Here is a 22,741-nt window from a genome sequence, read left to right on the forward strand (position 1 = left end):
GTTTAGTCAGAGTTGCGAGTCGGATCTGACCCATGGTTTATTCACCTGTGCTGCTCATAGCCATTGTGCGCTTAAATTAAAATTTAAATTGCTATAACATTCGGTCTGTGGAGTGTTCGTTGTTGTTTATCTTAATGAAACTTTTTAAATGACTTTTAAGAGCGTCGGTCGTTTTTGTCGGTCGGCGACTATTAAAGCATGCGCTATATATAAAGCTCACACTCTCTCGGATCTCTTTGATTTAAATGCATTTAATTTTGAGGCATGTGAAAATTAATTACATTTAATTAGCCTGGCCCCCATCCCAACCCATCCCGTTTCGTTCCGTTCTGTTCCCCAAATACAAGTTGCCGTTGTTTGCTTTTAATGGTTTGATAATTTCAATTTTCGTTTACCCAATAATGAAAACGCACGGCAACGTGGAAACTAATAAAACTTTAAACCCATCCAGTAGCACCGACTTTATGGCCCCTTCTCGAAAATATAAAAAAAAATAGGAGTGTAGAACGATCTTGAGTTTGCATGTGGAGGGAAGGAGGAAGGTCACACGATTCTTTAATTGAATTTCAAACGAAATGTACTTGGGCTTCTTTTCAAAGCTAATCAAATTAAACGGAAGCAACGTTCTATTTTCCACTTAGCCTCTGTTTTATAAGTATTTAAAACGCATTTCAGCGCAAATCAATTTGTATTTAACTCAATTGAGGTCAACTATTAGGGTGTCAGACCTTCTAATCTGAATCAAGGAAATCTGCTTTCGGTAGAATCTTACAAATAGCCAGTAAAGTTTAGAATAATCAAGAAATTCGTATTACGTTCAATTAACTTCAGTTCTTTATTGAACTTTAATGAGATCTTTCCATTATACTGTTCTTCCAGCTTCAATTCATTTTATTATTTGCGTTCAGTCAGTGTAAAGTCCCAAGTGGTAAATTATTTTTTTGTTTCAACTATAAAGTCGTTTCGTTCATTATAATGCCCCATAAGATCTTCACATCTACGTATTTGCTGTTTTGACACCTGTCATTCGCCATTTAGACGGCGATTCTATTCTGAATGTGACACACAGAAATCTTGCCCCATGGGTTAATGTCTATCATCTGACTTTTGGCAAATGACAATAACTTTTTGTTCTCGAACACACACTTGAAATGGAACTTGTTTGGGCTCAGAGACCAGCTAGAACTACACAGAATGGCAAAAAGCAAGAATACTTTAATGTGCAATTAACGTAAATTTAATTAAACAGCAAACGGTGAACAGTCTAGTCGTCTAGAGATCTCACATCTAGTGACAATTTATTATGGCGCACAGTTTGGCATTCGTATAACCAAAACGTGGCACAACCGGGCGATTGGAGTTTGGAGATCGCCAAGCGCGTCGAGATCTCTTCATTTGTGGCACGCTGAAAACTGTCAACAATTTTGATGAAAATAATTGGCCAGCAGCTGTGGGCGACGACGGTTCCAATTATGGTAACTGGGGGCGATAAAATGCGTACGTGTTCATAAATATTGTCAATTAGCAAAGGGGCTCAGGCCCACCGATCGATGGGCCCGAAGATATAGCAGAACCGAAAGGAGCCAGGGCTAATTGCAACCAGCAAACTGCAACTGCAACTGCAACTGGAAACAAGTTACGCAACAATCATCAATGGGGATTGAGTTACATTTACGATCGGCGGATCGCTCGGGATGCCCCAACGCGGCGGCTGCGTTGATTGATCAAACGGTGACAATATGGCACTTACGGGTGCAATCAAAACGAGGATGGATTGGATTGATGGGATGCGCCCGCAATACTCGATCCCGATCCGAATCCGATCATTATTTTATAAAGCGTGCTGACTGCATAGCAAAGCGTTGCCATTGCTCGAATGCCGCTTGATTAGCTCCCGGTTATAGGATTTTTTTTATTTGCGATTGATGAGCACCTCGAGCTCCCCCAAGCTATTCACATTCCTCCCCTTGGTGGACATTTTCGGTCGCGGCAGTTAATACTCGAGTTAATTAAATTAATTAAATGTTGCAATTGCTGCTCGGGGGATTTGAATGGTGATGGTGTACTCAGAGATCCAGGAAGTGAGTTATGGGTGTTGGTAGTGCATAAAATTGGATGGAGTGCTTCTTTATTTATAAGGAAGCTGCAGGGAAAGTTGGCTAGTAAAAAGGGGGTTCCTATGTTATGTAGGTCATGTATGCAATTCAACAAATTTTGCATTTGAATTATATTTAAAAACAATCTTATTTATGAAATTAAGTGAGGCTACATTAAATTCTTTCTTAGCTTCGGAATTTCTATTGTTTTCTATTGAACTATTTATCTGACACTTTCTTTAATTTCGAAAAAGTATATGTCTTACATAAAAATTTTCTGAAAGTGTGGGCCATAAATGCACTTTGCATTGAGGACAGTTTTAGTTCCGGCTACTCAAGCGGCAAAAACGTATTAAATAACTAAGTCAAATAACACAACCATAAAGAGATCTCAGAATGGGTGTTAATCAATTATACGTCACTGGAAATTCGGAATTCAAAAACTTGGTAATAGCGACAATGGGCCAGCTTTGTGTCCAAACAGACCGTGGCTTTTTGTTTTGTGTGGAGAAACGGTAGCTTTTCGATCAAATGAAATATTGCTACACAATGTTCGAATATCTTTTAGCTGTTTTTTTCAGTTTTATTGGGACGCTAATGAAAACGTTGGATTGCATTGTTCGCTCAAGAGAGGGCCGTAAAACATGAATAAATAAATTTGAGACTCGTGACATTTGTAAAATATTTTAGCAACTCAATAAACCCAATTTCACAGCTACTAGTGCGACACGCTGGGACCACCGCCGACTTTTAAAAGTGATATCTATAAATTTGAAACGATAATTACTGGCTTACTGGCGCCAAAGTCTGTGGGCATCCCGGAATGGAACAGGACTGCGATTTGTGGCTTTTTGTCGGCTGGTTCCGCATTTTTCTGCGACCAGGCGAACGCCGATTGATGGTGAAAATGTAACCGTCACTGGCTACATATGAGGAGCTGCGATTGAAACTGACTGACGGGCAGACAGATCTCAACTCCTCCGGATGTGAAGCCGTGAGGATGTTGACGTTTAACTGTGTCGCTAATTGGGCTTTTTTTTTGTGCTTTTCGTTTGTGTTTAGCCTTCTCGTGCCAGCCAGTCCACGTCCTCCCCAACCTGACCCACCTGGCCAGCCTGGTGACAAATGACAATCAGCCGTGAGACATGGCCATCCATGTCCGCCAGACAGAAGTTGACTTCCTCTGGAGGTTCGCGATGCCTGGCCTAGCGGTTCAATAGGAATGTAGGTCGCATTAAACAGCACTAATTAATGTTGAAACGCATTAGCTGTTTCAGCCCATTAAAATTCCCTAGTAAATGTGCTTTATTGGAAAAATAACGGGCTGCAACGGTTAAGGGACTTGCATTATATAAACGCAGGAACTAAAAATATTTAGAATATTTATATATATTTAAAAATATATATAAATTTTGTAAGTAGTTTTCTCCCTTTCAACTAACTTCTGGAATGCCTGCCATTCACTTATGAACTATTTACTTAACTTAACTTATTCATACGAACGTCTGCAAAGAATTCGACAGGCGCATAGCTCACTAAACGTTTTCCAGAAATAGCCAAAAGCAAAAACCTTTTCCTTTCATTAAGCTCTGGCCACTCTTATGATTGACATGAAAATGCTTAAAGTTTACTTTAAAGCAATGATAGAAATGTTGACTGGGTTTCAGAGTCGCCAGGGGTCTACAACCCAGAGTTATCCAGCACCTGCTCTGGCCTCCTCCTTTGGTTCATTACACGAAATCTCGGCTTCTGGGTAAAACATTTTTTAATAAATATTATAAAATGGAAGCTGTCGGTGGCGGTAAAGGAAAAAAAAGTAAATAAAACAAACACTTTGCAACAGAATTCATTTACAAGAAAAACAATTAAACAAAAAAGACAAAAGCGTTGACAAAGGAACGCAGTTAAAGACCCTAAACAATGTCAACTGTTTTTTTTCACATCACCGCTCATGGAAGCTGCTGTCGTCTGTGATTTAAGTCGGATTCAAACCGCACCAACTGGCATCCATGGGCTACACAGACCGAAACCGAGATGGAGTGGGTACATGCGTGCACCAGCTCCTGGCCAGGCGGTCCAGGCCCGTCATAAAACAATTAAGTTTAATTTTGTCACCGTGCCCAGGCCCCAAAGTAGCACCCATATCCCCAAGTCTCTTGGCAATTAACGCATGTTTCATAGTTGTTATTGTCGTTGTTGCCCGGGTAATTGTGCACCTGTTGCCGCCTTTTGTTACAACCGATGTGGTCGAGGTGCCACATCAAAGCAGTATACCACTATTTTGCCTCAAATCTATCTTTTTACATATAAATATGGTTTAAGGACTCCGCCAAACGGCCAATTTGATATTCATAAATCCTGTCATATACATAGATACATATGTATATTCCTTTCGAACTAAAAAACGAAATTTCGAGACTATTCTATTTTAAAACATGTATTACTTTCAAATCTCAGTCAAATCAATCTTAAGTTGTAAAAGGTAGAAGTTACAAAGATTTCTGGATTTGCATATTTTTTGCAGCTGTATTAAACTTACTACAATGTACTAAACGCACTTTAAATAGTTGAGAAATTGTAGTATTGCTTTAACAGCATATTTCAAGAGCAATAGTTAACAATTCCAGTTAATTTTGGTTTGTGCTAACATTTAACATACTGCAGACGATGATTTTTTAGATCTTTCTTTCTCTCAGGGGGAAAGACTACCCAACAATTCCTTGGGTCCACTGCAGTCACCTATTAACTTTTTATGATCCTTTTTTAGTTGGGTGTTTTTTTTTATCATTTGTTGATAATAATTATGGTCATTTGTGATAATTGTGGGCTATTGTGTCATGTCTTGCAGGAGCCACTGGTTTATTTTTATTTTTTTTTTTCGTTTGACGCGCACTTTAGTAATAATTGTCATTAAGATAATTAGTTAACTGGTATGTGGCCTGGCCGCTGGTCGCTGGAAGAGTTTTCAGTTTATTAAATGAAAAGCTATGACGAAACACGGAGGCAGCACAGCGATCCAAAGATTTACGATGCCAGATTAGACGGTGTTTAGTCTGAGAAAAGTGAAAATCCTTTTCGGAAAAGGTCGTAAAAGTTGGCCACCAAGCAACATATGATCGTAAAAACGTATTTGGTGAATGAAAATGCGTTTTTAATTGTGTGAAAATGAAGGAAATTATGAAAGAGATCGCGATGCTGGAATCATTCAATCCCCGCTCTAGATAAGATTTCTTCCGAGAATCGCCAACATGGAGAGAACAATGAAATGGAATGACAATTTCCTGATGGATGGCAATTTGAGGGCTATAAATCGCGATTGAAATGCTCGTTCATCTTATCGCGATTGAATCGAGCACCACCCAAATAGTTGCCACAAAGAACTCTCATAATTAAATTATGCAAATTTCGCACTCTCCGTTCGTCGGCGCCATCAAAGTGAAGCAATAAACCAAATCAAGTCAACATATATATGTTTGTATATATAGTTTGTTTTTGGGCGTTTTCCTTTTGGCGGTACTTGTTAACTTGTCACATCGTTAAAGATTTGATTGATTTTGCTCAGGAAGCCAAAAACATCTGGGCGGTCGCCACAAGATCTTAATGAGAAAATAACGTAGCGCATTTAAATGTGTGGCGGGGCCACTAAAGTTTATTGCGAAAAAATGTCTACTTTGTGGTTGAAAGCCTGCACTGAAAGAATTAATATATAATTTAAATCGAAATTTTAGGGTTGCATTTTCGATATTATGCACGCTATTCCAAAATACTTTATTTAAAGGGGCACAACACGCCAGTTTAGAAATCATTTAAAATTCACAAAGTTTTTAAAAATATTCAGACTATTTAATTTTCTACAAAAAGAAGTTTTTCTTGCAGTGTCATCCTAGCTTAATCTATGCTCAAATTTGTAGTTAATCGTTCAATTTCAGATACACGCCAATAACAACAACAACAACAACAACAAAAACAACCAGTTTGCGTTGGCGACAACTTTGCATTCCCCTTGACGAAGAAACATTTATTTTTTTTTATTTATTTTTTTTGTTGCTGGTTTTCAAGATTTATCACTATTCTTCACACAATTTCTCAATAAGCAGATCAATCGGCGCTCTCGCTCGCACACTTAAGTAGCCGTCTCGCTCACCCATGGGATTCCAATGAAATGTGTTTTCGAATAAAAATGGTCCATGCGATGCGATCGAATTTAAATTGAAAAATTTGATTTTAATTCTTGCATTCGAAATGTGTTTTCATTAACATAATTAACGTCCGATTAAATGTTTAGTATCGCCCTCCCGCTCACTTTGTGCCGCCATCACCCCCTCGCTCGCGCCGTCTACTTGTTCGTTTTCGTTTGAATTGTTGTAAAAATAAAATAAATTACATTTTAACAGCAAAGAAAGTTCCCTTCAAAGACGTTGACAGCTATTCGTCAGTCCATTAAATTTGGGTTCGCTTTTTTTTTTTTTTTCTGGGGGCTGTATTATCTGTTTATAGGATGCATTAAAAGTCAAACGATCTCGGGCGTGTTTGTTTCATCACTTTCGTGTGTTTTTCAATATGGGGGGTCCATGGGGGATTCAAGATGTTTAAACAGGGGTCGAGGGGCCTCCCCCCTTGATTTATGTTTGTGGCTCATTTATATTGAAATTTGATATATTCGAGCGCACGCTGTTCATTTTGCAAAAGCCGCCGTCTCCACTTCGTATTTTATATTCGAATTAATTGAAATGATTGTGATCTACAACATTGCCGAGCCATACGCCTCGCTTATACACACATATATAGTTTAGCCACTTTGGATCGGTATATATATATGTACATATATAGACGTGCATATATAATTCACGAATATCGCTTTGTTCGCGCTCTACTCTCCTTTGTCTCTGTCTCGTTTTCAGCGAACTTTTATTCCATCCATATAAATTATATCGCGGCTAGACAATAGTATAACACCTCCTAAATGCTGTTGTTAGGGCCCAGATTTAGTTTTATTGCCAAGGCCTGACAAATACATAAGTTTGGATGGGCGTTTGCATCAATGGGAATTGGGAGGTGGGCGTTACTTTAGAATTTGCATGCAAATTTTGAACTATTTTTAAGCACTTTCAAGTTTGCCGATTAGTATTGAAAGTAAAGTGAATAAAACTATTTTTTTTAAATTTTTTTTTTAACATTTTGGCCTTGTTTTATACATAGCTATATATATTTAAAATAACAATTTTTGTAATTACTGTATTCATTTAACTCAAATACATTTCTTGGCCAACAAACGTGTTACCTGGAAATTCAGAACTTTATACTTTTGTTGCTTTCAGTTCGCCTTGAAAAATCAGAAAGTCCAAAAAGGTCGTTCAATCTTATTGCCAAAATGTTGGACCCACCATCGCTGGAAATAAACTTGGCAAATCAACACATTTGTCAAGCTACACATAACAAGGCGCAGACGAGAAGGTCCAAACCATCCGAAGATCCAAAGCCCCAAGAGCGAATAAAACCAAAAGGAAATTAAACGGAATCCGTAAGGAGGACAAACCCGAACCGGAGCGGTGAAGATCGGAGTTCGGAGGGGAAATCGCAGGCAGAGTTGATCACCCGCTGACAGAAAATCACTTGGCAACGCGGCTGATCATTAACCGATAACACATGACATTAAAGAGTTTCACAAAGAAGTTTTAAACGCACACAAAATAAGATAAATGCCGACCACCCCAATGAGGGGGAACCAGCCAGTCGACTGAACCAACCAACTCAACTCACAATCCCGACAATAACGAGCGGAAAATTAATAGTGTGAACAAAGAAGAAGAACCGTGGGGAAGATCGGTAGGTGGAGATGGAGATGGGGATCTGGGCATCTGAGATAGGTATCAGCTTACATTGGAGACGGCCCCAAAACGACGACGGTAGTAAGGAGTTGGAAATTTGTCAAAATGTCAACGGGTGAAACAGTTTTGGAGCGTTCATGCGAGTCACCTGGATGCGATGCGATGCGATGCGATGGGATGCTACGGATGGAGATGGAGCTGGCGATGGCGATGGAGGGACTTCGTATGGGGCAGCCACGTAGCTTTTGTAAAACAAACCATTAGCAGCTAATAAACATTAGTCATGCGACAAAACAACGTCTCCTGGAGTCTGCGCAGAGGCCCGATGATTTAGTGAGTGTAATTAAAACTTAAGTTTCCTTCGCTTCGCATATGTAAATTATGTGGCGGAATTCTACGAAATGCCAACCGAACTGAAAAAACGAAATACGAAAAAGAGTTTTTCAACTAAGGTTGAACAAGTTTAGTGGTGTTCGCCCGGTCCTCATATGTATAATTATAATGAATCGCCTGTTTAATCCAAATTTATGCAGATCGTGGTCAACCAAAGCGAGCAGCGCGTGTTGACAGTCAAACCATTATCAATCACTGGTGGCCAGAGGATCGGTAGTTGGCTAGTTAGCCACTGGGCGCGGAGGACTTGAAGGGGCTTCCCCGCCAGGTAATCCTGATAAGATCGTTTTGTAAGTGATCGTGGACAAATCGTGTACAAGATTGCGACTTGCGCATTAGAGTCTCTATGCGGTTATTGGCAATTAGGAAACAGTGACTTTCATCCAATCCTTGTGAGTCAGAATATCAACACCACTTCACCGGATCTCATTCCATGTATCTGCAGCTTCCTTGAATTCTTGTGGTGTGTCACCATTTTAAATCACCTGTGTGTGAATCCTCCGAGTCCTCGGCCTGGATACCTTGTTATTTATGCGCTTTTCGTCCAATCACAAATCACTTGAGGAGCATTTTGTTTTGCACATTTTTATGGCCGCTACTGATGCTATGCAAGTCGAGGAAGTGGTCACAGTCCCTCCCGATATGGCAACTGAATTTAGTGGATCAAGTTTAAAGGCTTCAGAATGCGATATTTGTAGGGCATCCTTAATTGGCATAGGTTATTTTCATAAATTTATGGAAAAACATTAAAATCTATTTAAAGTTGCCTAAAAAATTCCATTCACTTCTAAGAATATTCTATTAACAGCTTAAATAAAATATTAAAAATTAAATTAATACTTTAATTACTACAATATTTAATAGGGCTTAAAAATATATGTTCCTCCATATAGGATTATTTAATTCTTTTGGGCTTACCTTAAGTTTTTTGCCAGTGTTGTCAATCATGAACCGTTAACAACACTGTTCAGATTCGCAAGAAAAATACCTGACTTCCTATACACCATTTTGGCCATCGTGGCGGTTATGTCATCTAGTCCCTAGCTTCAATTCCTTCCCACACTCACACATGGCTAAGACTGCAGAGCCGTGACGAACCGGAGTCACCTCAAAAGATGATCGCTGCGCATGCGCATAACCGTAAGATTCACACATGCCTGGGAATCGGATTCGGAATCGGGCGAGGATGTGGATGTGGATGCGGATGAGAATGTGTGTGTTTGTGTGGATGAGGAACAAGAGAAATACATTTTGAAAATTTAACGATGCGCACATTTTATTACCGCAATTAATTACAAAAACAACGCGGCCAAAACGAAATCTTAGTCACTTTATCAGAGAGTGAGTCCAGTGGATACAAAAAGAAAGAGAGAAGTGCAGGGAGAGCGATCTGAAAGGAGCGATAAGCTTTATGATAGATGTGACTAGTAGAACGCTACTAGCAAATGGTTCTGGGTCCGCAGATTGCAGCTCCTCTCGTAATTGGAGGCGCGACAGTTTGTCTCCAGCAGTCAAACCTGGTTAATTGGAGAAGAGACTCCCGGTCTGCAAGAGAGAGCGATGCGGAGCGAGACCGACCTGTACGGTCAAACCTGTTTCTCGACCAATTAAATTCGAGAGCGGGAGCGTAAGCCAGGCTTTAGGCCCGGCCAAAAGACGATGACGGCTGCTGTGGCCTGTGAGGCCAAGACATTTCGTGTTTCGACGCGTAACGCGACAGTTGCCCGGCTAAAAAGCGCCTCCGCCTCAGAAAATAGCCATCCAAAACGGTAACGCCAGCGGTCTATGAGTGATTCTTCGGCGTGGAGAAGAATGGGTTTCAAGCACGCCATGCTGCAGCGCAGTTACGACCTCTCGCCCTCGCCGGCGCGTACTTCACCCACCAATGGAGTCCAGAACTTGGGAGCTGGCGCACAGTTGCCACCTGCTCAAGTCACTGACTTTAGCATCAGCAAGATTCTGGGCAAGGAGCGTAAATCCGCTCAGGATACGAGCACGAATATCCTGGATCTCTCCAAGAGCAGCAGCAACAGTATTAGGAGCCCTCAGGCTCTGGGAGGGCTGGCAATACCATCAACTCCTTATGGCGCTGCCTACTCCATGTTGCCGCCAGATTTGGTGGCCATGGCCAATGCCACCAAGTTCTATGCCCAATTCTTCCCGCACTTACTGCCCGCCTATGCGGCTGCTGCAGCAGCTGCCGGCTTGAGTACTCCTCCTACATCGCCCTACCAAACGCACCAGCATCAGCAGCATTTGCCAAATCAGCAGAAACGCTTCTTTGCTCCCTATGTGATCAATGGATCGGTTCCGCCACCACCACCACCGCAGCAGCAACAACAGACTCTCATCCGCAGCAAAAGCACCGCATGCACTCGTCCGGATTGCCCGGAGTGCCTGGACTACTACCAAAGATTGCAGACTGGTGGCTATAAGCAGACCGCACCTCTCATTTCACCCGCCGCCTCCTCGGTGAGCAGCTCCACCGGATCAGTACGTCCTGTAAGGGATCTGATAATGAGCGCCACTGGAGGAGTCGCTGGCACCAACATCTCACTGACCACCGTGACCAATCTGAGCCTGAATTCGGTCCAGGCAACGGCCGTCGGAATGATGCCCAAGATGACTGGAGGACTGATCACCACAGCCGTCGGCAGCAATAGTGGAGCGATAGGTGTCATCGGTGGATACAATTCCACATCCGCGGAGGAGATAAGCTACAAGTGCCGGATTTGCGAGAAGGTATTCGGATGCTCTGAAACTCTGCAGGTGAGATTTTATTATAACTATTTGAGTTTTATTACCTTGGTGTTTTGTTTAAAAGTATATAAATCACCTATGACAACCAAAGAAACCTTTAGTTATTAGTAATTAGCTTTAGAAAAAATTATTTTTTCCTCCTAAATCCTAATCCTTTTCATCCTAAATATGTTTCAAACTCAAATCCAAAGAATCAATATAATATAAAAATCCTTCAAATACGAGTAACTCACGAAACAAATTTATATATTTACAAAGTAAACAAAGTTTATATTTTTTCTATTTCATTAGGACTACAACTATTAAAAAATTAAACACAAATTTTAGAAAAAATATTCGAAATTACCAACTTGAATTTAAGAATCAAATGCTTTAGATTTGCCCGATTAAATTTTATTTCAGTTTGTTGCTGTTTAGTTATTAAAAAGCGAAACAAAACGTACGATTGTATAAAATTTGCTTGTAAATTAAATAACACTAACAAAATTATACGTAAAACCATTTAAATACTTACACACAAGCATTTGGCAAATGCACGTGTATATTTTTTACAAATTATAAATGACAAAATATTTAATGATCATATTCTTATCAACGAATTCGTACACATTCATCGCAAATCGAAATGTGTTTCTGCGTAGTACTAAATGATTGAGAATTATTATTGCAAAGCCATTTAAATATCTTTAGGAATTTAACTCCTTTCAAAACATCCAAGCCAAGAACAGCATTAACCTTTCATATGGCCATTCATCACTTAAGATATCGTTTGGCCGGTCCTCAAAGTCCAGAGCCACACGAGATCCTCCCAAAACGAGTTTCTTCACCAACAGAGATACCATATGGATTTGGGCGGGGCCTAAAAAACAGAGAAACCGTACTCCAATTGGAAGGCGGAGCTCCGAAGAAAAGAGTGGGGAGATTCAGGTGGAGTGGGGAGAAGAGAGAGGCAGCGAAGAATTGAGTGCCTTATGCAAATCTCGCAAGCAACCCGTTCAAAATGGAGTCGGCCGAAAACAGAAACAGAAGCGGTCAAAAAAGAGAGAACTGGTTTTACGCATGGGTGCAGCTACAAGATACGTTAGAAAGAGCCAGTCGCCGAGCGAGCGAGAGGTAGTCACAAAATGGCCTCTTTGGGGAAGAACACCAATTTGAGTTGCTAACTAACTGAATATTTTTGCAAGCCACATTTGAAGTTGCAACTAAATTATTACCAACACTGGTTAACATTCAAATGTGTAACATTGTTTACATGTTACATTTCTGGCTTACTTTGTATAAGTATAAATGTATTCAATGCTCAGATATCAGTTACTTTATATTAGAAATCTTCCAATCCTCACAAGAACTCATAACATACGGTTATTAAAAACTAAATTAAAATGTTGCTAGATATAATAATTTTGAAATCCTCTTTTCCAAAAACTAACAGGTTGAACAGTTGTAGAAAATCTCTGTTTTTTACAACCGATTTTCAGTACCTTTGGTTTTATTACAACTTTTAAATCTCTTACTATTGCTACAATATTACAACCTTTGCTAAGCAAATGTATCTTAATAAATTTATTTATCCTATTTTTCTATTAATTTCTTATTTCAGGCTCATGAAAAGACGCACAAATCACCGCGTTACGAGTGTGCGGATTGCGGGAAGGGCTTTTCCCAGCTGCGGAACTACAAGTATCACCTGTCCGTTCACCGTGGAACCAAGGAGTTTGCAGCCGAATGTCCCGAATGTGGCAAGACATTCAACGATAAGGGATATTTGAGCAGTCACCTAAAGATTCACCGGAACCGGAAGGAGTACGAGTGTCCTTACTGTCCCAAATCGTTCAATCAGCGAGTGGCCTTCAATATGCATGTCCGGATTCATACCGGCGTGAAACCCCACAAATGCAACGAGTGCGGAAAGAGATTTTCGCGGAAAATGCTCCTCAAACAGCACATGAGAACGCACAGTGGTGAGAAACCGTATCAGTGCTCCGTGTGCGGCAAGTCCTTTGCCGATCGCAGCAACATGACCCTGCACCATCGCCTCCACTCGGGAATCAAGCCCTTCAGCTGCCCCCTGTGCCCCAAAGCCTTCACCAAAAAGCATCACCTAAAGACGCACCTGAACTATCATACCGGCTGCAAGCCGTATGTCTGCCCACATCCCAACTGCAACCAGGCATTCACCCAGTCGAGCAATATGCGAACCCACGCCAAGAAGTGCCAGTACCGTCCGTTGGATGGACTCACCGTCACATCAACCGCACTCCCAGTACCGGGAAAACAACAACCAGGTCCACCACCCACTTTGGCCATGGCCATGGCTCAAACATTTCAAATGCCGCCACCTCCGGGAGTTCTAATACCTGGATCTGGTCCATCACAACCGCCGAGTCAGCAAGCCCTTCTCAGCAATCTCAGGACATTCTAAATGGGTGGAATCGTTGGGCACGGCCAGTTTCAACCAAATTTGTGGCAATTACAAAGTACAGTACTTCCACTGTTGTTATTCATTTTACATTTATTTGCAATCAACGGTTTTGCTAGAAATAAAATTAGGAATAGACTTTAATTCTTATTAAAATAAGTATATATATTTGCCAGTCAATAAAGTATAATATCAAATACAAAAGGCTACGGGGCTTCTGATTTTTGTGTCGAATTCTGCTCCAGAATTCTAGGAATTATATTTTGGATTGGAAATATGATTGAGAGTACAACTTTGCAATATCGCTTATACTCAGATAGCGCAGACTTATTTAATTTGAATCTTACAATGACAAAAATCAAAACAGTATCTATGTTTTTTTTATTAAACAAATGAACATACCGTTGCAGTACATTTAAAAGCGCACTGTCAGTCAGCCAGATGGCGCCACCTGCTAGTTTATCACCACTGTAAGTATGTTGAGTAACAGAACGAAATCGTGCTGTTAAATTTTATTCACAGCTGTCCAAAAATCGAGTTGGCAGCCCTTTCCCCTCTAAAATCGAAAATCTGTTAAGATATCGATAGGTGGAGTCAATTGTCAGTGGTACCGTTTTGTGTGGTATGACCGTGTTGTGCAATTTTGTTAGAAATTTACAATATTAGCAAGCAGAAACACGCAGGAAAAGCGCAAAAAATCAGGAAAACGTGCCTGCGGACCCAGGCTGGGGTGCGTCTAGTTGGCCGCTGAAGGCGTTCACCACATTCAATCGAACAGAGAGTTCGATTCGGTTAATTTTTGCATTGGGCTCAATTTCACCATTGCACACGTGTCTGGAGCTTTCCCTGGGTTTGGTCACCTCCTCCGTGGATTGCGGACGATCCCGTGGTAGCGCTGGGAAATGCCCAGCAGAGGGCGGCGGGCAGTTAGAGATTGTTCCGGCCGCAAAGAAGTGGGCGCAACTGCAACAGACTCTGGTCACCAACGGCAGCAGCGGAGTCTCCATGGCTGAGTACTGGCAGCAGTTGACCAACGGCGCCGGAGAAGCGGGACCCAGCCATGAGTCACCCGGCATGGCGGACTGCAACGGAGGTCACGAATCGGCGCCAGCGGGTGGTTCCTACAACAGGCAGGGCAACAACAATTACGTGAACTTCAATCAGTTCATTATGCAGCACAATCTGGGTGGAGGAGCACCCTCCAATGCCACCAGCACTATGCAACAACCGCTGGGCAGCAGCTTCACCAACTACTCACTGGGCGGCGGTGGAGGTGCCTTTGGACTGAACCCACCAGTGGCCCCGAGTACCAGCAACTTTGTAAATGTGAGTCATCAATCTTCGATGGTTTAAAATCAGATTTTTAGAATATATGTTCAATTCATTCCATTCCCTTTTCTTGAACGTATTTGAAATTAGGTTTAGTTTTAATCAATCAACCAAATCTCTATTCACCAAACAGTTTTACTCGCAGGCCATGTTCCCAACCAATCAAAATGGCGATGGCATCGCTAGAGTCACCTTCACCAGCAGCTATGGGTTGGACAATCCGAGCAACAGCACTTTTTCGAGTTTTTACACACCTTTTGGCACCAATCCGTTTGACTTCAGCGCTTCCAAGCTGCAGGCCTCGGCTCCGGAATTCGTGCCCAATTTCGCCAAGCTGAGTCTAGAAGAGACACCGGCAGCCAATACGAACGGAAACAGCACTGCCAGCCTAGAGACTGCCATAAATGAGTCGAGACCTAGTACTCTGCGAGCTCAAGAACCACCTGAACGAGGAGCTAACAACCACCGCTCGAACAACAATTACGAACGGGAGCGTGAGCGGGAACGGGACCGGGACAGGGATAGGGACGGGGACCGGGACAGGGACAGGGATCGGGACCAGGACAGGGACCGTGACAGGGACAGGGACCGGGACCGGGACAGGGACTCTAGACCCGGAAATTCGCGACAACAACGCCGCTCCGACTATCGGGACGATCGGGAGGACCGGTACGAACGAAGCGATCGTAGGAGGCCGCAGAAGCAGCAACGCTACGACAATCATCGCAGCAACAAACGCAGGGATGACTGGAATCGCAACAGGGACCGCATCAACGGCTTTCCCAGGGCCGTTGACGATTTGGACACGAGCAATGAGAGCGCACACCCATCGCCCGAAAAGCAGTCGCAGCTGAAGCAAAACTCCCCAAGGAGAGGTCCACCGCTACCACCGGCGGATAATGAAAAACTATCGCAGCGAGAGAAACTGATTCGCGACATCGAACAGCGCCGATTGGAGTGCCTTGTATGCGTGGAGGCGATCAAGTCGCACCAGCCAACCTGGTCGTGCAGGAACTGTTATCACATGCTGCACCTCAAGTGCACCATCACCTGGGCGAACAGCTCCAAGTCCGAAGTGGGCTGGCGTTGTCCAGCTTGCCAGAATGTGCTGCAGGAGTTGCCACGCGACTATCTCTGCTTCTGCGGCAAACTGAAAAACCCGCCGGTATCACGGACCGAATTGGCCCACAGCTGTGGCGAGGTCTGCTGCCGGATCGAGGGTTGTAGCCACGCCTGCACCCTGCTCTGTCACCCGGGTCCTTGCCCGCCGTGCCAGGCCAACGTGGTGCGCAGCTGTGGATGTGGACGCAGCTCAAAAACGATGCAGTGCGCCATGAAGGAAGTGGTGCTCTGCGGCGAGATTTGCGACAAGGTGCTTAACTGTGGCGAGCATCGCTGTCAGGCGGAGTGCCACTCGGGCAAGTGCGAGCCGTGTCACGAGCAAGTGGAGCAGCGTTGCCACTGCGACAAGCAGGAGCGCAAGGTGCAGTGCACGCGAGAAACGCAGGACAAACGCTGCTATTCGTGCAAGGACAGCTGCGGTCAACCGCTTCCCTGCGGCCACCACAAGTGCAAGGACTCCTGCCACGCGGGAAGTTGTAGGTAAGAATAACTAATCCAACTCATTTATAGTATAATCTTAACTGCTTAAAGTTTTAATCTTTATATTTCTAAACCAATAAGCACAAAAAATCGGCTGAAACTCGTAAAACTTCTTACGTTTCTAAAATATGTGCATTAAAATCAGCATTGAATTTGATATGAGCCAATTTTATGCTAAATTATTCAGCGTAGAACGTTTGCAATCGAGTCTTTGTGCAGAGTACTAAGAAACTCATACCATTAAACTGATAATTTGATTCTTTTCAGACCCTGCAAGCTGAGTCCCGAGCAGATAACCAGTTGTCCTTGCGGCAAAATGCCTATACCGGCTGGCCAGCGTTCAAGCTGCCTGGACCCGATTCCCACATGCGAGGGCATCTGCTCTCGGACGTTACGTTGTGGAAAGCCGGCGCATCCGCATCAATGCGGAAGCAAGTGCCACTTGGGCCAGTGCCCTCCATGTCCCAAGCAGACCGCTGTAAAGTGCCGTTGCGGCCACATGGACCAAATGATCAAGTGTCGGCAGCTATGTAACAGAGCGGACGACGCCCGCTGCAAGCGACGTTGCACCAAGAAGCGCAGCTGTGGCAAGCACAAGTGCAACACCGAGTGCTGCATCGATATAGACCACGACTGTCCACTGCCCTGTAATCGAACACTCAGTTGTGGCAAGCACAAGTGCGATCAGCCGTGCCACCGCGGCAATTGTCCGCCATGCTATCGCAGCAGTTTCGAGGAGCTCTACTGCGAGTGTGGTGCCGAAGTGATCTACCCACCAGTGCCGTGCGGCACCAAGAAGCCAATCTGCAAGCTCCCTTGCTCGCGCATCCATCCATGCGATCATCCACCGCAGCACAACTGCCATTCGGGCCCCACCTGCCCGCCCTGCATGATCTTCACCGCGAAATTGTGTCACGGCAACCACGAGCTGCGCAAGACCATTCCCTGCTCGCAGCCCAGCTTCAGCTGTGGCATGGCCTGTGGCAAGCCGTTGCCGTGTGGCGGGCACAAGTGTATAAAGCCGTGTCACGAGGGCCCCTGCCAGTCTGCCGCCGAGATCTGCCGGCAGAGCTGCACCAAGTCACGATCGAACTGTGGTCACAAGTGTGCAGCTCCCTGTCACGAGGGAGCCTGTCCGGAAACACCGTGCAAGGAGCTGGTGGAGGTGCAGTGCGAGTGCGGCAACCGAAAGCAGAACCGCAGCTGCCAGGAACTAGCCAGGGAGCACAGTCGTATAGCCACCATCCAGCTGGCCTCGTCCATGGCAGAGATGTCACGCGGCAATTACATGGAGCTCAGCGAAATTTTGGCTCCAGCCAAAAAATCTAATAAAACGTGAGTGGTGGTGTCTATTCAGCCGGATTTAAGTTTTCTCTAGTATTAATATTCGTACCATTTTGTCTTTAGTTTGGATTGCAACGACGAATGTCGTCTACTCGAGAGGAATCGTCGATTGGCCGTGGCCCTCTCTTCTGGAAATTCCGATACAAAGCTAAAGTCTCTAACCAAGTACTCGGAGTTTGTTCGTAGCTTCGCAAAGAAGAACGCAGCGCTGACCAAAAGCGTTTACGAGACATTGACCGACCTGGTAAAGTTGGCCAAGGAAAGCAAGCAACGCTCGAGGAGCCACTCTTTCCCCACCATGAACCGCGAAAAGAGGCAGCTGGTGCACGAGTTGTGCGAGGTATTTGGAATTGAATCGGTTTCGTATGACAAGGAGCCAAATCGCAACGTTGTGGCCACGGCCCATAGGGATAGGGTGAGTTCAATTTGTAAACCACCAACTGAATCACCTACTTATTTGGCTTAACTATTTGCAGTGCTGGTTCCCCGCCACGAGCATCATGGAAGTGCTGGCTCGCGAGTCCGGACAACGCCGCGTTCCGGTGCCCAGTAACAATGCTTGGGGCTTAAAGAAGTAAATTAAAGCCGTGTGGATAACTGTATACAGAGATATTCTATATGTTTAATCGTTGGCGCTGGAAATTAACAGTTAAAAATGGATAGATGATGAGAAAGGAAGCCAGGATGTGGATGACTTATTGATTGAACCCAAATGAGGAAAAGTTTGTGGATGCGCTGCGAGGACAATACAGAAGGATTATTGGCGTTACCACGTATATTTTCTAAATGATATCAAATGTTAGTTGAACCCTAGAATGCTAGATGTTGAATACTTGAATATGGAGTGAACTGGATAAGCAGGCACAAATGTGAAGACTCATGTTAACCAATCTGTTGTACGATGAATTTATCCAAAAGCGTTGGCCACGTTGCATCTAAATACAAAGGAAAGCTATAGATCAGAAGGATAAATAAATGAGCATATAGAGCAGAGGGCAATTCTTGTGTTTTTTTTAATTAATTAATTTCATGGTTTTAAAGGGAGAAATGATGGATTAAAAGTCTTATAAACTTAATTTCAAATTTAAGTCGCGATGTTGCACCAAAAATCTTTAGTTGGAACACAATTTCTTGTATGTTGCAGCAATTAGCTTTCAACAGTGGTCAGTATTCAGTGCTGTAAGTGGTTGCTATTTAACGGCTGCTTGTTTCAAACTGAACTAATTTCGCTTAAAACAGAAATAATTTCAAATTTTAAATAAGACCGGATTAAATATGTAGGACATACGGAGTACGTTGTGCTTCACCATTAGATAATTAAAGTGGCACCGAAATGAAAATAACCCAAGTGGAGGTGCTCAAGGGATATTCCACCTGCTGATCCATCCTGGTAGTCGAGGAAACTAGGAAATACCCCCCGGACTGCCCACAAGCCGAACTCGTTGCCATCTCGTTTCGGGCTATGGGCACAGGCCTCTAATTTGTTGCCATTGCCGTTGCCATTTTCACGAAAAACAATAAGCGGCGCCTGGGGAATAATGCCAAAATAAAGATGAAATGTTACGACAAGTCAGAGCGGCGAGGGATGAGAGCCCCGGATGAGGCCAACTCACGCACTCCGCCGGAACGCAATGGATGCGGGACTTGGGCCGGATCCGAAGGCAAAACGCAAGTCGTATATGAATATAGACCTGACATAATGAGCAGCCTATAAGCGAAATGGCTGCCAGCAACCCACCAAATGCCACCCACCAGCCACCACCCCCAATCCTCTCAAGATGTGTGCGTAATTTGAATTTAGTCTGCCGGGGAGTTTATTAACAAATACAAGGCAATCCCCCACGTCAAGGAGGGCCGAGATGAACGAAACAGAAAGAAAGAACGCCTTCAAGGAGAAACTGGCTCTTTAGATGGGCTGGGGAAAATAATTCCAGGGAGATTAAATTGTGGTTGGCATCTGTGGGCAGGGGGATTGTTGCTCCAAAAGCCCGCGAGATTGCAGGGGAAAGAGTTCATTTTGGGTCAATTGTAACCGCTGCATGTGCGTGGGCGTGTAGCTTGGATTTAATGTGTATAAAGTGTGTGCGTAATTTTAATTATGTGTTATGGCAAGAGAAAAGTGCAAAAAAAAAAAAAACAGAAAAAATATTGTTGAATAAAACTGGAATGGCAAATGTGCGGGCATATGCTATTATCGAATGATACTTGAGCCATTCAACATTCCAACCATTTCGAAATGAATGCAAGTATTTATTTATCATATATAATTTAAAACCAACACCAAATTTTAATTGTTTGAAATTACTTTTTGCGGTTAGATAAGTGTGGATTTAAATGATTTTCGTAAGCTAACTTTGATGGTGTGTTAAAATATGGGCTTATGTGCTATTATTTACTGCCAATTTCGAGTGCTTGTATAGCACCAATTAATTAATGAAACCGCTTTAATATGTCACAAATGCGCAAAGTCTATTCAATTAGGTATTTTTTACAATCATTTTAAATTTATAGCTACTTATTTGCGCTTAAGTATGCATTGGATTAGTAGTTTACACCGAACTATGCAGTTAAAAATTGAATAAACAGTCATCACTTCATTTACAGAGTTGCCAGGTTTCCAAAAAGTAACCTCAAATGAAGGTACTCTGCAGTAGTTACTTTGACATTTTCTGTTGCCCAAAAATAGTAACTTGACAAGCATTTGATGCTCATTTGTGACATTTGAGCTGGGCCAGCCATCATACATCTATGTTATATAACATATAACATATGCAGTGGTATGTAATATGAAAGCTGTCCTTAAAATATTCATTAAGTCTGAGTGCAGTGGCTGAAATTATGCCTGCGTGTGGCTCAGTATCCTCCAGCTCCCCACCTCTTACATGGCTCCGAAAGAATGTCCTGCGTCCTGCGAGGACGTGACCCAAGCGAAAAGCAGGCGACCACAGAATCGGAAGAGGGACTAGTGCACAAGATGGGTGCCGCCGAGTGGCGCTGAGCTGTGGGCTTGGGTAGTCGGCGCGTTGCTTTCAATTTGCGCATTTTGGCATTTTTAAAAATGCATTAAAGGAGCAGCCGGAGCAGCCCCAGCATCAGACTCAGCCGCATCAAGGAGCACAAATAACGTGCCCAAAAAGATCTGCAGACAGACACAGAAAAAGTTGCGATGAAAGCGCGAAAATTACTTCCTAAATAGCCGCCTGACTGCCTGCCAAGACTACTCGACAAGCGGCGGCATCCACGAGCGGCAAATGCTGAAGAAAATGGCCTCCAAGCCGAAAGGACGACGACGACGACCATGTCCTGGGCTCAATAAAAGAGACACAGGCACACAAGCGCACATAGGTATGGTATGCAAAAGGGCCAGGAGTTAGGAGCAAGGAGCAAGGAGCAGGGAGCCGGGAGCCATAGGGCCAGGAAAGGGTCACAGACGACGGGTTCGGAGAGTCGAATTCAAATTGCAAATTCGCCGCAGATTTTTTATGCACTTTTCCCTAGCCAAAATTAAGCCAAGCGAACGCTGCGCTCCGGAACGATTTGCAGACGGGTACTAAGACCAGGAACAGGACTACGGCCAGGATGAGGTGGAGGCCCAGGACGAGAGTAAGAGGACGACATTGCTGACGTTTTGACAGCGAAATAAAAAAAGGAAATAGACTGCAACTGGAATGGTAATAGGGGGAGGGGGCGGGAGTTTGAGGAAAGGAGGCCCAACTGAATGCAAATATTATCGTATCTACATGGGAAGATGGAGCCCCAGGGGAATATCGAGGTAATCGCAGGAACTGAGAAAAATAGTTTTCAATTTTGAAAGCAATAAAGAAAATAAAAAAGCTAGAGAGTTAAAACATCAAATTAAAAACAGTGAAATTCCTCATGGAATTAAGAAGTTGATTTCAAAATGTTAAATTGAATCCATGTACAATAAAGGGAAACCAACTAGGTATTATTTTCAGTGCATGCGCGCTGCAAGGAAAGCTGAAAAACCCAAGAGCTACTGCAACGACTAGTCTCGTCTTTCTATAAGACCATTTCTATAGCGAAAAGGTGACAAACTGGTCGAGCCACTTGTGAGTAACTGGAGGAGCATGGGTCACCACCAGCACCACCCACTCGGTCTATCTGTCGCTGTAACCCCACCTTAGACTCCCTTCCGCCATCCAACTAAATGCATTTCGGTTTTTATTCATATTTTATTCAAATGTGGCAACCAAAATGGCACAAACACAGCGCAGTTATTTATGTAATTCGTTCTTTTTTCCCGCAGACGACATCCTTGTTGCACTGGAAGATGCAATAAGAGAACTTGGGAATGAACCAAAAACGAAGTACGTATATTTTTCAAGGAGCAGCAGACAGTTTGGTGGGTCACCAAAACCCAGTGCTGTTATTTTTTAGGAACTCTCTTAAAATGCCGAGTTTTGTTATACATTTAAAACATTTAATTTTTGTTAGTTCCTCGAACTAACTTGTTTGCCATTTTTAAATGTCACCATGTTATTCCGTGTATCCTTGATCACTTTAGCGAACGGGCAAGGAATTTTATAATTCCCATTGTTCAAGGCTGTGTGGGTGGTTCGCGTGGGTTGCTTATAAATAAAGCCACGAGACATCAGCTTTCCATGAATTGCATTTTCGCTTCGCCTTCACTCATCTGTTTTTCCCTTTTTTTGCCCCTTTTTTCCTCCAATATTCCGCCGCCTCCTCACCCGACGAAGCCTTTGCCTTTTTGCCATAAACTTGTCATCATTTTAATATTGGCAGCTTATAAAGCCACGTTAGATAAGGGGGGTGGTGGAGGGGGAGGGGGTTGCTGGATGCCCGGGCTTCGTTCAGACCCGATTCGTAGCTCATAAAATGGAAGCGGAGCGGTACGACGACCCAAAGCCAATGTCAAGCCGAGTCAAGACAAGCCAACTCAGCAGCGGATTATCTGCGACAGCAGCATGGAAAGCGTCGACATGGCTAGT

The 22,741-nt window shown here is 43.4% G+C and overlaps 2 protein-coding genes across 3 annotated transcripts; both read left to right on the forward strand.

The window, feature by feature from the left end:
* The first annotated feature begins 9,273 nt into the window (after nt 1-9,273).
* LOC6732397 (zinc finger protein 879) lies at nt 9,274-14,449 on the forward strand. The gene is made up of 2 exons (XM_002079482.4): nt 9,274-11,086; nt 12,678-14,449. Exons 1-2 carry the CDS (start codon nt 10,103-10,105, stop codon nt 13,497-13,499), a joined length of 1,806 nt encoding a protein of 601 aa, XP_002079518.2. The 5' UTR covers nt 9,274-10,102; the 3' UTR covers nt 13,500-14,449.
* LOC6732399 (protein shuttle craft) lies at nt 14,093-18,770 on the forward strand. 2 transcript variants are annotated; one of them, XM_016180174.3, is made up of 5 exons: nt 14,093-14,822; nt 14,959-16,427; nt 16,695-17,762; nt 17,835-18,186; nt 18,248-18,770. In XM_016180174.3, exons 1-5 carry the CDS (start codon nt 14,502-14,504, stop codon nt 18,347-18,349), a joined length of 3,312 nt encoding a protein of 1,103 aa, XP_016025055.1. In that variant the 5' UTR covers nt 14,093-14,501; the 3' UTR covers nt 18,350-18,770. The 2 variants fall into 2 exon arrangements, with proteins under 2 accessions (XP_016025055.1, XP_016025054.1); XM_016180173.3 differs by having other exon boundaries at nt 14,971-16,427.
* The last annotated feature ends 3,971 nt before the right edge of the window (nt 18,771-22,741 follow it).

Source organism: Drosophila simulans, chromosome 2L (assembly GCF_016746395.2).
Source record: "Drosophila simulans strain w501 chromosome 2L, Prin_Dsim_3.1, whole genome shotgun sequence".
Classification (NCBI taxonomy): domain Eukaryota; kingdom Metazoa; phylum Arthropoda; class Insecta; order Diptera; family Drosophilidae; genus Drosophila; species Drosophila simulans.